The 17,486-nt window shown below is 37.2% G+C and overlaps 2 protein-coding genes across 4 annotated transcripts; one reads left to right on the top strand and one right to left on the bottom strand.

The window, feature by feature from the left end:
• Nucleotides 1-333: 333 nt before the first annotated feature.
• LOC127151924 (fucosyltransferase 7 (alpha (1,3) fucosyltransferase)) lies at nt 334-16,542 on the top strand. 3 transcript variants are annotated; one of them, XM_051092242.1, is made up of 3 exons: nt 334-526; nt 632-747; nt 3,645-7,570. In XM_051092242.1, the coding sequence occupies exons 2-3, from the start codon at nt 665-667 to the stop codon at nt 4,741-4,743; spliced, it is 1,182 nt and encodes a 393-aa protein (XP_050948199.1). In that variant the 5' UTR covers nt 334-526; nt 632-664; the 3' UTR covers nt 4,744-7,570. The 3 variants fall into 3 exon arrangements, 2 of the variants coding, with proteins under 2 accessions (XP_050948199.1, XP_050948198.1); XR_007824997.1 differs by lacking the exon at nt 3,645-7,570 and adding an exon at nt 14,423-16,542 and having other exon boundaries at nt 334-747; XM_051092241.1 differs by having other exon boundaries at nt 334-747; nt 3,401-7,569.
• Nucleotides 9,858-13,001, bottom strand: pou5f3 (POU domain, class 5, transcription factor 3). The gene is made up of 5 exons (XM_051092240.1): nt 12,098-13,001; nt 11,890-12,001; nt 11,671-11,801; nt 10,287-10,451; nt 9,858-10,201 (listed from the first exon to the last, which is right to left on the bottom strand). Exons 1-5 carry the CDS (start codon nt 12,842-12,844, stop codon nt 9,938-9,940), a joined length of 1,419 nt encoding a protein of 472 aa, XP_050948197.1. The 5' UTR covers nt 12,845-13,001; the 3' UTR covers nt 9,858-9,937.
• Nucleotides 16,543-17,486: the final 944 nt, after the last annotated feature.

The following is a 17,486-nucleotide window of genomic DNA, read 5'->3' as shown; positions in this document are numbered from 1 at the left end:
CTCTACGGCTCATGTCAGTTTGGTGTGGATTTGATTCAGGTATAAATCATCACGACATGGGTAAATTGTCATTATCTTGCAAGTTTTGATCTTTTTGATCTCTCTAAATTAGGCCTATAATAGAGTAGATGTAAAATCTTAAAACACCCCATGTCCAACATGAAGGTTTGCAACAGTCATTTTTCACTTCTCTATTTGAATAAAGGCACAGGCAGCAACAAGAAAAGGATTACCATGTGAGCATGAGATGAAGAGTTTCGTAAACACTCACTTCCTCCTCAAGTGTTTTTTAGTGCCCTCTGAACAGAGGTCTGAAACCACAACCGACACTGATACACGCACGCACTGATACGTGATTGAAAAGTGCTAGTGCCATTTTCTTCTCTCTGCACTTTCAGGCACATTTTGTAGTAAGATCAATGCTTAGCTTGTTTAAATTACATTAATTGCATTGTCAGGTTGTAAACGTCTGGCATTGAAAAGCAATACGTTCTGTTCAGTCTCGACCTGTTAGTAAGGAAATGTGGTATGTGTGAATTATAAAGGGCCGATACAAAATGGGAGGGGAACATGTGAAAGGAAGAACATAAAATAAAAGTGATCTTAACAGGAAGCTTTTGTTTCCTTGAAGACCGAGGCATTTCATAAATCTTTCCACCATTAGATGACAGGACTGGCCTCCACCTATCCTCTTAAGGGACTCGGCAACTGCAGTCTTCCTCACAAGATGGTTTACCAAACGCACGGGTAAGAATTGTACCATCCCTTGATCTTTTAATGTGCTTCTGTTTTTCTTCAGATCTTTTTCATACATGCATTTGTCTTTCATGTTCTGCTTTCTCTTATATTTCTAAAGTACAAAGCCTCAGAAGAAATCATCAGTGTTTTTGTTCTTTTTTGCTGGAATGTGATGCATCATACTTTACTGTACAGCCACAGCTACATGTTTATAAGACAAAAAAACAAAAGTAATGCTATTTTAGAAGTACAATACTTGCAGTTGCCGTCAATCACTATTAATTTATTAATTTGTGTGTGCAAAAGTGTCTGATGAAAGGGGAATTACTAAGTATTTGTCTGGTCATTTGAACTTAGTATAGCAGCCCCATATGAGATGTCCTGCTTCATATAAAATGTTTATTTAAAAATATAAAAATATTTAAAATAGGGATGTCAGACGATTCAATTTTTTAAATCTAATTAATTACATGATGTTTTAAATAATAATTTTAAAGATTATTTAAAGCTATTTTTTTGTGTTACATGAGAAAGTATCAAGTAGACATTACAAACTGTAGCTTTAGAAAGAAATATTTTACTCTATCCAACATAGAATTTATAACACGTTAAAATTTAGGCTACAACAGCCTAACGTAAACTATGGAACATAAAAGAAGATAATTTGAGAAGCATCTGAATAGTTTTTGTTCATACAATGAAAATCATTGGTAACCAAAACAGCTTTGTTACCAACAGTCTTCAAAATACCCTTGTTTATGTTCCACAAAAAGAATGGTTTGAAACGACATGAGGGTGTGTAAATGATTATAAAAATTTACTTTTTTTTTGGTGAACTATCCCTTTAATGTTTTTATTATATTATTTTTTATGAAATTATATTCTAAATAAGAATCTGCCAGCATGTGGCGATAAATGTCTTTATGAGTCATTTGTTTATTCATTTGAATCATTCACGGCTGATTCATTCGGGAATGAAGTAAATGGGGCTTTTGAATCATTGGTTCATACGATTCGTTCAAAACGCGGATTCATTTAGAAACTAAACACTACTGTGTTGCTCGGAAGTGCAACAATTCTGCTATGGCTTCAAAGGTAATATGTTCTCTGCAAAACTGGGCAAAAAAACATAATAAATATAACACAAATTCAACTTCGTATTTAATGAACTTGTATAAAATCACATTTAATGATAGATCAGCACTTCAAAAGACAAAATCAGCACGTGTCATATTGCTCTTGCTTCCCTTGTGATATCCTGTGATATGTGATATATACACTGATCAAAATTATAAACACGACACTTTTTTGCCCCCATTTTTCATGAGCTGAACTCAAAGATTTAAGACTTTTTCTATGTACACAAATTCTCTGCCAAATTCTCTAAAACACCTTTGGAGACGGCTTATGGTAGAGAAATTAACATTCAATTCACGGGCAACAGCTCTGGTGGACATTACTGCAGTCAGCATGCCAATTGCACGCTCCCTCAAAAATCTGTGGCATTGTGCTGTGTGATAAAACTGCACATTTTAGAGTGGTCTTTTATTGTGGCCAGCCTAAGGCACACCTGTGCAATAACCATGCTGTCTAATCAGCCACACCTGTGAGGTGGATGGATTATCTCGGCAAAGGAGAAGTGCTCACTAACTAACACAGATTTAAGCTGGGCTCACACTACAGGATTTTTAGCCCGATTTTGCCCTGATTTTCCCCTCCCAAGAATTGGAACTCTTGTTGAGTACCTCTATCGGTTCCGATGTTCTTGCACCTCCCGATCTGCTCTCACACAAATCGGGGTTGCCCCGATCATATCAAACATGTTTGATATTCAAGATTTTAAATCGGGATGATCACGGCTATGATTACGTCAGTACTTTCACAACAGCCAATGCACGACCGTAAAACAGCTGCTATATGGTCCATTGGATAGTGGAAATGGGGAAAACTGCTTCTTATGTTTTTGTAGTAACACTGTCTGTATAACATGTTGAAAACATACCATAACCGCATGGAGCAAGGAAAGCTCTGGAGTGAAATCCTCTCAGTTTTCAACATAGTTTATAAAGCTGCTAGCACGCTAGTTAACATATGTAAACATTAGTTGCTGAAATGACGATCTGTTGCGTAAGATCACTTGAGGCGTCATGATAATCTTAATAATATCTTGTAGCGTGTGATGTGCCACAATTTTCAAATCTTGTAGTTTGTGCATGTTTAAGATTTAAAGGAAGATAATCTGCAAAGATTCTCCTTATGTGTGCACTGCAACCAGATTTCATGATCGGTTGGGATTTTAAAAATCCTGTAGTGTGAGCCCGGCTTTAGACAGGTTTGTGAACAATATTTGAGAGAAATAGGCCTTTTGTGTACATAGAAAAAGTCTTAGATCTTTGAGTTCAGCTCATGAAACATGGGGGCAAAAACAAAAGTGTTGCGTTTTTAATTTTTTAGTCAGTGTATATAAATGTAAGACAAAGAGCATAGCTGCATTTGAAGAGTTGTTGCCCTGCATCATATTTGTCAACAGTCAACAGTATGAAATATAAGATGTACTTTTAAGTATAAGATGTACTATAAGATGTACTTGTAAGAAGTACTTTTGATTTTTACGTATTTACTTTCTTTGTTAAGTTATCCTCTACTTTTTTTTGTTGCACAGATGCCACATTAGGAAAGAAAAAAAAACAGTATTTGCACAGAATTACAATTTCTTGACTAAAAGACATGGAAAGCAAGATAGAGAGCCAGTGTTTCTTTCTTGGGACACTCCCTCTACTGGTCACTCTACTTGTCATCTACAGGAAGGAAGAAAATGACACTGATACTGACTCTGACAAAACCACAAGTTATATAGCAAATAGAACAAAACAACAAACTAATGCCCATTTCTGGTACTTTCACAGCACTCATATGGGCGCCGTCATAAGATTTATAGCAATGTGGAGGAAAAGGCATCTTCAACCCCCCAAGACTCTCCTTGTTTTAATTCTGACCACCAGCGTTATCTACACTTTATTTGTTATATACTTTGTTGATAAACAACAACAACAACAACAACATCTCAATGACAGCAATGCATCACTCCCAAACAATATCACCATCCTGTTTTGGCACTGGCCTTACGGCATCCCGTGCAGCCTTGCGGGGGACGTGTGTATGAGAGACTACGGCATCTCTGGGTGTGTGCTAGTGGACAATCGCGCTCTTTATGAGAGTGCCGATCTAGTAGTTTTTCATCACTTTGAGCTAATGCATAATAAAGAGCACCTTCCAGTGCACCTCCATCGGCCCACCAAACAGAGGTGGGTGTGGCTTTCTTTAGAAGCGCCACAAAACAATGGCAACTTGTCGCCGTACAACAACCTTTTCAACCTCACCATGTCATATCACCCTAATGCTGACATCACTGTGCCCTACGGGAAGCTGTTACAGAGGAGGAAACGAGGTTTCGACATTGTGACACCAAAAAACAAGAGTTACGAAGCCTGTTGGGTGGTTAGCAACTACCAAAATTGGCACAAGAGGAGTGTTGTGTTCCAAGAGCTGAACAAGAACCTCAACGTGCAACTGTATGGCCTTTCAGCCAAGAAACCTTTACCAAAGGAGGCACTGCTCCCAACGATTTCACGCTGTTATTTCTACCTAGCCTTTGAAAACACAGTGTCTCCACACTATATCACTGAAAAGATGTGGAGAAACGCTTTCCAGGCTGGGAGCATCCCCGTGGTGCTGGGACCGCCACGCAGACACTATGAAGCTGTGGTGCCTCCGAATTCTTTCATTCACGTGGACGATTTTACATCTATTAAGGCCCTAGCTGAGTATTTGAGAGGCCTAATTAAAGACCCAGTGAGGTATAATGCATATTTTACCTGGAGACAAAACTATACGGTTAAATTATATACAGACTGGAGAGAAAGGCTGTGCAATATTTGTCCCATATACGGACAATTTCCAAGTCAAAAGGTTTATGAAGATTTGAGAGTGTGGAAAAAATGGTAACAGACAGCTGACATTTTAAAAATGTTTTTGTGTTTACTAAAAGCTTGACAGATGCAATTTTAGAAAAACGTGTTATTTACAAAATGATGAAAGACACAAGTGCAATGTTCAAAGACTTTTGTCTAGTGTGTGTTTACATGAGTGCAAAAATACAGGATGCAATGTAGTGGAATGAATCAATGCAAGTTTTTTTAAGTTGAATCCCAGATATCACACGTACGTCGGCAAGATGTAAGCATCTGCTGTGTAAGCATCAGGGACTTCTTTTAACTTAACTGCTGTATTTTGGAACACTGTTGTGCCTGCAAGGCTGCAAAAGATGCGAGATACAAGTGCAATGTTCAAAGACGTTTGTCTAGTGTGTTTACATTTAAAAAAACTATTAAAACCAACAGGGTAGTAAGATGAATCAACACTTGTTGAAGTTCTAGAGATGTTTTTTTTTTTTTTAAGTTGAACTCCAGATATAACACGTACATCTACAAGACATCTGTTAAAGATACATCTTGCATTTTGCAGATATAAATGTAGAAGTCAAATAGATATTTCCGTGATGTATGTGTGCTATCAGGGACGTCTGTGCCTGAAATGCAGCAGAAGATGTGAGAGACAAGCGCAACATTCAAAGACATTTGTCTAGTACGTGTTTACATAGAAAAACTATTAAAACCAATAGAATGCAAAAATACAAGATGCAGGGTAGTGGAATTAATCGGTGCAAGTTCTAGAGATGCATTTTATTTATTTATTTTTTTAAGTTGAACCCCAGATATCACGTGTACTTCTGTAAGATGTCTGTTAAAGATCACTTCATCTGGAAAGCATCTGCTGTATACAAACATCTGATAGACATTTTTAATCTATTAAATGTCTTTAAGATGTTTATGATTTAGAATGTATGTAGAATTGACATCTTACAGACGTCCGTCAGATGTTTGTACACAGCAGATGCTTTCCAGATCAAGTGATCTTTAACAGACATCTTGCAGATGTACGTGTGCTATCTGGGGAATCAATGCAAGTTTTAGAGATGTGTTTTTGTTTTTGTTTTGTTTTTTAAATTGAGCCCCAAATATCCCACGTATGTCTGCAGGATGTCTGTTAAGGATCACTTGATCTGTAAATGCAGAATTCAAATAGACGTTTTAAAGGAACCGTATGTAGGATTGTGGCCAAAACTGGTACTGCAATCACTTTCAAAATACTGTAGAACGGCGTATCCCCTCCCCCATTTCAGTCGGAACATAGATTGTTTTCATACCGTGCTAGTGGTGCGATATAAAGCTTTTTATGAACGCATTTAGCACGGGCGACCGTGGAAAATTAGCAACGTTGGCATCTGTCTTAAAATTCTTCTCCGTTTTCAGCCGTCTCCATCTGTCAAAGGCCTCTCCTATACAAATCCTTTTTTTAATTTCGGACTTTGTCACGACGTACTTCGGATTCATAACGAGGTCTTTTAGGTTTCGTAACTTTATACATGTTTTATCCGACACGTTCGTAGCTGCAGCTGTAACTAGAGCAGAGCTGGCAATCCGGATGACGAAAACTCTACTGACTTCGTGATTGGTAGATAGCTGGAGGGTGGCGCCTCAGACCAAAACACAACATGACAACATCAACATCAGTTGAGGGCTGCAACTTTCACTTTTAAATGACAATATCCTGGCCGGACCACTGTTGTCAGTGATATAAGTATTTGAAATGAACATGATTTCTTAATGTCTAGTGACATGTCAGGGCCATTTTATGATTAACTGAAATAAATTTCTTACATACGGTTCCTTTAAGTGACGTGTGCTGTCAGGGACTTTTATTAACTTGACTGTATTTTTGGAACACTGTTGTGCCTGAAAGGCTGCACAAGAAGGGAGATACAAGCACAATGTTCAAAGATGTTTTTTTTTAAGTTGAACCTTAGATATCACACGTACGTCTGCAAAATGTCTGTTAAAGATCACTTCATCTGGAAAGCATCTGCTGTATACAAACATCTGATAGACATTTTTAAGATGTTAGTTTTACATGCATTCTAAATCGTAAACATTTTGAATACGTTTTCTAAACATCTACTTGACATCTGATAGGAAACGTCTGTACTGCAGATGAGCAAACACTCTAAAAAACACATCTTGCAGATGTAATTGCAGAAGTAACATAGACATTGCCGTGACATACGTGTGCTGTCAAGGATTTTTATTAACTTAATGGCTGTATTTTTTGAGCATTCTGTTGTGCCTGAAAGGCTGCAAAAGATGTGAGATACAAGCACAATGTTCAAAGATGTTTGTCTAGTGTGTGTTTACATAGAAAAACTATTAAAACCAATAGAATGCACAAATACAAGATGGTAATGGAATGAATCAATGCAAGGTCTAAAGATGCATTTTTTTAAGTTTAATCCCAGATATTACACACGTCTGCAAGACATCTGTTAAAGATCGCTTCATCTAGAAAGTACACATCTGCTGTGTACAACCATCTGATAAATGTCAGTTTTCATACATTCTAAATCATAAACATCTTGAAGATGTTTTATAAACGTCTATTTGACATCTGATAGGAAACGTTGGAAATGATGAGCAAACACTAAAAAATACATCTTACAGATGTAAATGCAGAAGAAAAATATACGTGTGCTATCGGAGACTTTTATTAACTTGACGACTATATTTTTTGGAACACACAGTTGTGCCTAAAAGGCTGCAAAAGATGCAAGGTACAAGCACAACGTTTAAAGATGTTTGGTTAGTGCATGTTTGGAAAAACTACTGAAACCAATAGAATGCAAAAATACGGGATACAGGGTAGTGGAATGAATCAACGCAAGTTCTAGAGATGCGTTTTTTTTTTTTTTTTTAAGTTGAACCCCAGATATCACACGTATGTCTTAGAGACGTCTATTAATCATCTAGAAAGCATCTGCTGTGTACAAACATCTGATAGACGTTTTTAAGATGTCAGTTTTACATACATTCTAAATCATAAACATCTTGAAGATGTTTTCTATACATCTATTTGATATCTGATAGGAAACATCTGTATTGCAGATGAGCAAACTCTCTAAAAAAAAACATCTTGTAGATGTAAATGCAGAAAGACGTCTCTGATGTACGTGTAAAGATAAATATCTTACTCTAAAATACTCTTACTCTTATCTTACTCATACAACACTAATTTAAAAAAAAAAAAAAAAAAACGTCTTGCAGATCTAAATGCAGTCAAATAGACGTCTGTGATGTGCTATCAGGGACTTTTATTAACTTGACAGCTATATTTTTGGAACACTGCAGGGTAGTGGAATGAATCTTTTTTTCTCTCTCTCTCTCTTCTTTTTTAAGTCTAACCCCAGTCAATGATGTCTTCATCTGGAAAGCATCTGCTGTGTACAAAAATCTTATTTGTTGAACTTAACTTGAGCCCTGAATTTTTAGAATATGCCACTGGTGAGACACCCCAAGAGATGCGAGAAACAAACACAGTAGTCAAAGATGTCCATTATCACACATTTACATAGAAATACAATGTGAGGTCTAGATTCTATCTGAAAGCTGCATTTTAGAATGCTGTATCATGCAAAATGCAAATGCAAAGATTCCATTTAGTATGCTTGCATATAAAAACTGTGGAAAAAGTGCAGTGGAACGCAAAAACGTGAGTCACAAGTAAGTGAAATGGAAAAAATTGAAAGGTCAAAACATTTTTAGAACGCAATGCAGTAGAACGCAAAAACGTGTTTCAGGCCAGTAGCCCCTAAGGCACCATTTGCAGAAAATGCTTTAAGTTTAAAACAACAAAATGCAGAACAGTGGAATGGGGAAAAAACAAGATCTAAATACATGCTTTTTTTTTTTTTTTTAATAACATTTGGTACATTTTTAGTCATATGCGAAACGCTGAATAAAATGTGATCTGGTTCCTATTTACACTGAAAAATTATGGGAAAGCAGTGCAGTGCAAAAGCACTTTACAGGTAACGGATGCAATATTTTATTTAAATTCATACTGACAGCATCAGCGGTACAATGTATGTATAAATAAACCACTGAGTGTTGACGTGCACCTGTGCAAGCATAAAAACACAGTTCTATTTGCGATATACGCTGCTGGGCCAATGGTACCAAACTGAAACCACAATCTGCAAACCCCACTTCCTCTCCTGTCAACATGCTTATATATCCGGTGTACAAGGATTCTCAAAGGATGGAACAGAACAAGCAAACCAGCAAAATTTTCAAATTGCTTCTTTAAAGCCATAGATGTGTGATGGGGGAATAAATGCTAATAAAACTCAATACCCATAGTCAAACATTCTTTTTTTTTTTGCATTGAATTATCAAATTAGATTGTGGTTCAGTGCTGGATCGCCAGTTGCTATACAATAGGTCGATAAAGTCCCAAAAACAAACAAGAAGTGACTGTCAATGAAAATGGTTTAATTGCTACCCAACGCTATTGCATGTGTTGAGCAAAGTTTCAATAAATTATCAAATATGGCTTTCATTTACATTGCATAGGGATGAGCATGCATGATAAACACACCAAAAGATAAGGCACACAACCTCGATAGAGAGGCTTTTAAACCGGCAGCAGCAAATTTCATCTATATCACCCTGATCAAAGATATTATAACTAGAATTATTTTCAACTGGAGATGGTAGAGTGCAAGCATTTAGAGAAAAAGAACAGTGACTGATGTCCTTTGCAAACCATCTATAAAGGTCTCCTCCAAACTGTATTTAAAAAAAAAAATCCATCTCTTTAAAAACCATGTAATTAGTCAAGCTCATGAAGTCTTGAATGTGCTGCCAGTACATACAGAAAGGTGGAAAAAAAACTACAAAATAAGACATATGGAAATATACTTTGGGAATCATCAAATATTGAACGATAAGACAAACATATGTACATTAAAAATTGATACAGGAGAGAAAAAGTCATAAAAACAACTATAAAAATCATATCTGAACCTATGACTCCATGTGCAAACGCATTCGTTCAACAAGGCACCCATTATACAATGATTCATTAGGCTTGCTAGTGTGCATGGTCAAGTCTAAACCAGACACTATACAATTAGAGTGTCCCAAGGCACATAAACGGATGCGAGGTTTACATAAAAATAAATCATATGATTGATTTGATCCATAGCTTGGCTTGGAGCATCTCTATTTAAAATTTGGGAAGCACCTGTTTAGCTGGTGAGGTGACCCACCAGTCCAGGGTGTAGGGCATTTTTAAACACCTCCGGTCGGTGGAGGGATGGCATGTATAGGGCAGGGGCTCCTCCGGGATGGGCTGGTCCAGGATAGCCTTGCCCTGGGAGGGCTGTGCCACCCATGTGGGGCGGAGGTGGTGGACTCTGCTCGTAATACTGTGCTTCGCCGCATTCGTCATCGAAGGGCAACGCTAGACGTTTTCCCTTTTGTCTACGGTTGCAAAACCACACACGTACTACCTAAAGAAAAAGAAAAATAGTTTAGGTCAAATTGGTTCTAGAAGCACTAAGTATGATGGATCCAAAGACTTTGAGGAATACTTACATCTCTCTCCAGGCCTAGGTCATCAGATATGTGTGTGATCTCCAGAGTGTTGGGTTTGGGGCACTTCACAAAGTACGACTCTAGAGCAGAACGGACTGTGCCTTCCAAACTGGTCCTCCGCTTTCTTTTTCTCGTGTCGACAAACACCCGTTCAATTTTGTACATCTGGAAGATGTCGAAAAATAGTCGATGAGACACATTCTACAGGTGTACATTAGAAATAAAAGATTTAAAACAAACTAAATTTGCAAGGTTTTCACAGCACATCAACCGGCCACATTGGTGGCACTGAATGTAAACAACGCCACTGAACCGAACAAAACTTGCATATTTCGCTGATTATTGCAGCTGAAAATGAACAATTATCATCATGTTTTAGGCTGTACTTGTCAGTCATTCAGGGAAAAACATTCAAGTACTATAGACAGAAGTTTTAATCAAGGAGATCTGTCTGAGGAACAGTCTTTGTGGTTGGCCAAACTGAACCAGGATTTCCAGGGCAAGAATCTTGACATTCATGTTTCCGCTTTCAGCTTTCACATGCTTTTCCTGTGGTTTAGACACCATTAATATGCAGAACAACGTATTCAAAAGTTCATTAACCACGCAAATCTATGCTGCCGTTTACATCCGACTATCTCTAATATTCAAGCAGCTGCATGTCAAGCAAGATAACATACATTTGCTTGCCAAAGAGAGATGCATTATCCCAGATTTGATGGCTAGTTTCTGATGGTTTCAAATTCTGATTTCTGAGGTAATTAAATGGTAAAATATGGTAAAGTATGATGAAAGCGTGTAATGATATAGCACACGCCTGAAAAGCTCAAATGTATACTATGTTTACAGTATATACAGTGATAAGCTTTTCAGTTTTTAACCGTTTCACATATTACAAGGCTACGCTAGTATTCTATTCCAGAAGTGACCCCTTATGTAGCACTGGTATATTTGTAGCAATAACCAAGAATACACTGTATGGGTCAAAATTATTGATTTTTTTTTTATGCCGATAAATTAGGATGTTAAATAAATATCATGTGCCAAGATGATATCTTGTAAATTTCCTACCATAAATATATCTAACTTGCTAAGAACTTCATTTGGACGACTTTAAAGACAAGACAGTATTTTTAATTTTTTGCACCCACGGATTCCAGACATTCAAATAGTTGTATCTCGGCCAAATATCGTCCTAACAAACCATACATCAATGGAAAGCTTATTTATTAAGCTTTCAGACGATGTATGAAACTGACCCTAATGACTGGTTTTGTTGTCCTGGGTCACAAATATAATCACTGCGTGTCGAAGTAAACAGGTGAGTGAGGTAAACTAGCGTCAAGTTCAATGAGCGCCCTCTACAGTAATGTAGCGTACTTACATCCTGAGGGTTTTCGGAATTCTCTGCCTCATTCAACCATCTCTGGAGCAGCGGTTTCAGTTTGCACATGTTCTTGAAACTAAGCTGGAGAGCCTCAAAGCGGCAGATTGTCGTCTGGCTGAACATTTTGCCTAGAGACAAACGTTTGAACAGTTAGTTTAAAACAACTTCCATATATACACACACGCACGTTTATAGCCTAACGAACCAAAAACTCACCATATAGGTTTCCCAGTGCGAGCCCCACGTCTGCCTGCGTGAAGCCTAGAGTGATGCGCTTGTGTTTGAGCTCTTTAGCAAACTGTTCCAAATCTTCTGTAGTCAGATTCTCCTAAAACATAAACGGTAAAGTTGTTAAATACTCTGTTCACTCATAAATAACTAATGCATATCTAAATTAACCATAATTTAAAGTTAAAAACCTCACCTCTTCCTCAGAATCACTGCACCCTCCACTGGAGGAGCCGCTGCTCCTGGCTGCGCTTTGCGCCTGACCCGAAGGGATGTTTTGCGCGGAGCCTCCGTTGAAAAACCCCGGGCTTCCGAATCCATTTCCAGGTGGAGATGGAGACAGAGATGGGGATGATGCGGAAGGAGTCGGGGGAGCTTGAGAAATATTAGCGGGGGCCGTGATGTGAGACAGTCCAGGCCAAAACGAAGGGTTCCAGGGTGTGTAATAATTCACCCCGGTGGGTATGGATGACGTCCCGGGAGTGAGATTATATTGTGACGTCTGCTTGTTTTCTTCACTGGCGTATTCATCAACATCTTTTTCGGTTTTTACCTCAGCTGGAATCTTGATTTGTTCCCTGGTTTCAGCAATAGGCGGGCTGATGTTCGCCGGCTGGGTGGCTGCGGTCGCACCCGCGACCTGCCCGGTGAACTCGGGTGCAGCAAACGGGTACCAGTGTTTGGGCTGCGCAAAATCACTACCTTGCAAATCGTTCGTTTTAAAATCGCCTGGAAATGGGAAGAAGGTTTGGTGTGTCGCAGGGCTGATTCCGTTGAAATGGGCTTTGTTAAAAAGCAAGCTTGGATCCTGAAGCATGCTGTGCGCGAACTGCAAGGACGCACCGCCAAGTCCATCCAGGCCCGAGGCTTGAGAATACATGGCCCTGTTGACCTCGTAGGGTCTGCAGTCCGCTCCTGTCGGGCTCTGTGGTCTCTCCGTCATCTTCTCACAAAAAAGTCTTTAGATTAAAGCGAGAAAGCGTTGAGGTTGTCGGTTGGATAATCAACAAACGGGGACCAGTAGCTCCATGCCAGAATGTTCTTGTAGAAATGCCAAACTTAGTAAACCAAGGTAGCCTCAGATTGTGCGTCCCAGTGTGGAAATGTGCGCAGTCCTTGTGTGACGGCCATCAATCAGGCCTTCAGAATGGGCTAGTAACTCACCAACTCTTTCCAATCTCAATTCTGATCCTGTCCCACACAGGTTTTCCTAATCAATCGGAGTTGGAGGCTGGGGTCTTAACCATCTCCTCTCCTATTGGTCACCTGAGACAATAAGCCACAGCTGACGGTGAATTTGTGAATGAACTTGGTTTTCTCATTGGGTGAGGACGTGTTTGGGAATGTGAGGTGTACATTTGCATTTTCCAGAAGTGCACAAACTGTACATTTAATCTTAATGAAAAATGTAACTTCAGTAAACCTTTGAAAATTCATAAGATGAAATGCATAAACTAATCCAGCTTTCTCATGCATGTTAAGCGTTTACAATGCAAATAGCACTGCATATTCATGTGCGTTTTATATTCATGCCACATTAAGTAAACTTTGTTTCAGTAATATGCACTTAATGAGCTTTCTTGATATTGAAATTCTTGACATCCGTGGGAAAATCCACTTTATTGTGCACGAAGTGAACAGCCAGTTTTAATATGCATTGTATTTATATATATTTATAACTCCATTAGATTAATTTAAAAATGTTTTTTTTTTATTTAATAAAGCCTGTTGTAAACATAATACATCATAAAACTGTACAATAGGTAAAACTGCATTCACACGTATTTTTGCTGTTCTGTTTGGCCAAGAGCGACAAATAAAAGGTGAAAAGTTTGTCTGTTGCTGATAAGCAATTGGATTAGAAGCGTCACATCTCCCACCTTCACGCTGCTTGTTGAATCACTGATAGGAGGCGTTTATACACGCAAGAACACTTTGAAAATAAAGATAATAATACTACTGTGATATGGAAAACGTCATTTTAGTGCACTTTTAGTCTGCATAAAAATACTAAGAAATGTTACTTATGCGAAAAAAGTAATAAATAAATACGCTCAGTTACACAGCAGTCAAGAAAACCCAATAATGTACACAAAAAGTTTCAGATTGTGGTGTGAAATCCCACATTTATTACATTTTATAATCTGTTATTTAAAATGCAAAAATAAATCATAATAAATAAATAAAAATAAAGTAAACATAAATACCAAATGAATTAAAAACCTGATTTATAACCTCATTTTGTTATATTCATTCATTGGCGTATTCATCAACATACATGAATGGTTATTAGTCAGAGTGCACAAAAAAAAATAGCTGTAGGCTAAATTCTATTCTTAAATTATAATAAACTGGCCTCAAAAATAGAGTCGAATCTCGTATAATTTAAAAAACTTGGTTAATTTGGCTACTTATAATAATACAAAATAACACATTTACATTATATAGGCCTAATAAGTAGCACAAGTGTCGTTCAGGCTTAAATGCATAATCAGTTTATTCAACTTGTTTTTCGTTTCAGTACACATTGTTTACTGTTTGGAAGAGCTCCGCAGACTCATCGATACAGCTGTGCACCCCCGACCGAGGCGATCGGTGCAGATTGCGGCAGGAAGACGCGCCGCAGGAAAGTGGATGGGGGAGGTATTGTGCCAGAAGAGCCCGAGGCCCCCCCGCCGCTTCCAGATCCAGAGTTGCGATGGCCGGCCATTAGCTGCCTTTCAGCACTGAACAATAAGTCGCAACCCTTTGATTCCGCCCCTACCCCCTCCTCTGAAACAAACACTCGACAAAGTTTCACTGACACACTATCCCAAAGTCTCTTTCCAACAAAAACATGTACACATATATGCATACTGGAGTCGTCTTCTTGTTATAGAAAAGTCAGGGCAACGCCATTTTTAATTTTTGACAGGCGCGAAACGAGGCTGTGAGGGAAACAAGTACAGTGCGTTCAATGGATTGTACAGTTGTTAAACAACATATTGAATATTGGCTAACCGCCTTTCAGAACTTTAACCGTTCTGAAAACAGTTTTTAAAGTTCTAACTTTTTAAAATTCTAAGAACGTTGAGAGAAAACGTTCTTAGAACAACATTCTCAGAATGTTGATGTTATTTGTACTTTTTGAACGTTCTAAAATTCGTTTTTGATAATGTTCTAATCATGACAAGAACACTGCACGTTTTAGGGTTCTTAGAATATTAAAAATAAATGTTTACATGTTATATTTTGGGTAAAAATAAAATGAACAATGTTTACGAAACATTTTAGTCAGCTTTAAAAAAACGTTCTGATCATGACAAGAAAACTGGACATTTTAATGTTTTAGAAACAATGTTCACACATTTGTGTAACTTAAATGACCTGTGTTTAAGACTTAAGAGGTTTGAAATGATAACTACTGCTATGCACATATATACCTCTGCAGTGTGCTTTGATTCCCATTCTAATCTCCCTGATGCTTCGCCACCCACTCAGAGCATCACACACCGTCAGTACAAGCACAGCCAACTCAAATCTAGAACAATCAACCCCCTGCCTTCAAACACACTCTTGCAGACCAGGAGCTATAGGTCACAACTGTGCTGTCCATCTCTCCTGGTCACAAAGCCTAGGAAAGGACACACAGGAGGCCTCCGGGGCCAGTCAAAGCTTTTAAAAGACATCAAACCACTGCTGCGGGCATTGTGCTGGCCCATGGACTTGGGTGGGGATTGTTATGTAAAGTGCAGACAGAGGAGGAGAAAGTGGAAAGAGATGACACAGGCCCAGTGAGGGACGGCAGAGCCAGGATTAGGCCGCAAAACACTCCCAGGTGGCTGTTTTGCAAAATCTAAAGTCAGAGTTAACTCGACTTAAACAGGCACTGAACTTTGATGTTCAGTAATATTACTGAATATTATCGAACCGGATGTATAGTAATATGGAGGAATAGCATCACCCCACCCTTGTTTACATGTAATGCATTCTGGAACATTTCAGACAGAGGTTACGGCTACATCAGAATTATACATTGTATATGTGGGAACAAAATGTTGCTGCTGATAAAAGGGCGTATATGTGCTAAAGTGTGAGATTAGATGAAATGTTGGTTTCGTGTTTGAAGATCACAATCTGCGTAAGGAAATATAAAACTCTTTCATGTGTACTTTACAAACACCCTGTAAAATATTTTATCCAAATAATTTAAATCAAATAACCATTTCAAACTTCACAGTTGCTTTCTGATATGACTTTTATATCCAATATCATGGCATCCAGAGTATTTTATACGAAACAGTTCACAAAACTAACAGCATAGAAATGTTTTAATCACTTAAACATTGGCTGAAATAAAAAGAAAGATAAACTTCTACATAACGTTTTTAATTTGAACTCTTTGCCAAAGCAAGATTTTATTTAGTTACTTGGTATGCTAAAATAACTACAACAAATAACTAAAATAAAAATATATAATAAGAATACAAATCTAGATGAAAAATGAAAACGAAAAATATGAAATGAAAAAAAAAAAATTAAAAAAACTAGAAATATTTTTATAATAAAATAATATATATAATAAAAAGCTTTTTAGAAAGTTAATATTAATCAATCAATTAATTAATTAATTAATTGTAAAATAAAATTAACCCTAAAATTGAAAGGGGGGGGGTGACACAAAACTTAAAAAATAAATAAATAATATTTACCCTAAAAATGAAAATGAAAAAAAAAAATAAAAAGTTTAAAAAACAAAATATAAAAAAATAAAAAGTTGAAAAAACAAAATATAAAAAAATAAAAAGTTTTTGTAAATAAAATAAAATAAAATAAACCTTAAAATAAAATTTAGATTAAGAATGAAAATGGAAAATACAAAATAAAAAAAAATATATAAAAAAATTAATTAAATATTTCTTTCAAAAAAAAAAAAATTAAAAAATCTAAATATTGAAATAAAAAAAATGTAATAAAATTGACAAAAAATGAAAATACAAAAAAACAAACAAAAAAAAAAAAACAATATAAATGTCACTGATATCAAATTATTAATATCAACGCAAAGATGGAAGCTGATTTGCGTTATTTTTATTCTCAGTTGTTGACTGCATTCTTCTGAATAATAATGAAAGCAGCAATATTTTGAAAATAATTTAAATGATGTATTACATGCTATCCTAGAAGTATTATTTATGTCATATCAAAGATCTTTTTTATAGTCCCCCAGTTTTTTATAGTATACCCAGAGCATGAAAAAAAAGTTTGGTTGCCAGTTAATTTTTTATTATTATTTTTTTTTTTATTTCAATGGCTTTTGTATCACACATATATAGGTTTTAGTATCTGATAAACAGGTATGTGACCTCTCTTCCCTCTACCCCATTCACTTATACAACCTATCCGATGGCCTTTTGATTGCTTTTGACACCCTGCTGACGACTACTGCCTCTCTCCCCACATATCTTGATCGGGCAGCCTATGGCTGCCTTCCTCACCATTCACAGTTACAATGGCCTTTAATGGCTCTCCCCCCACAGACACCTCAATAAGGCTGGATCTGTGATGGGCTCCTCTGAACCACACCTTATGGGGCAGTTAAGTGG

Source organism: Labeo rohita, chromosome 21 (genome assembly GCF_022985175.1).
Source record: "Labeo rohita strain BAU-BD-2019 chromosome 21, IGBB_LRoh.1.0, whole genome shotgun sequence".
NCBI classification, from domain to species: Eukaryota; Metazoa; Chordata; class Actinopteri; order Cypriniformes; family Cyprinidae; genus Labeo; species Labeo rohita.
The sequence above is the reverse complement of the archived record's forward strand: the minus strand, read 5'-3'. Positions and strand labels throughout refer to the sequence as shown.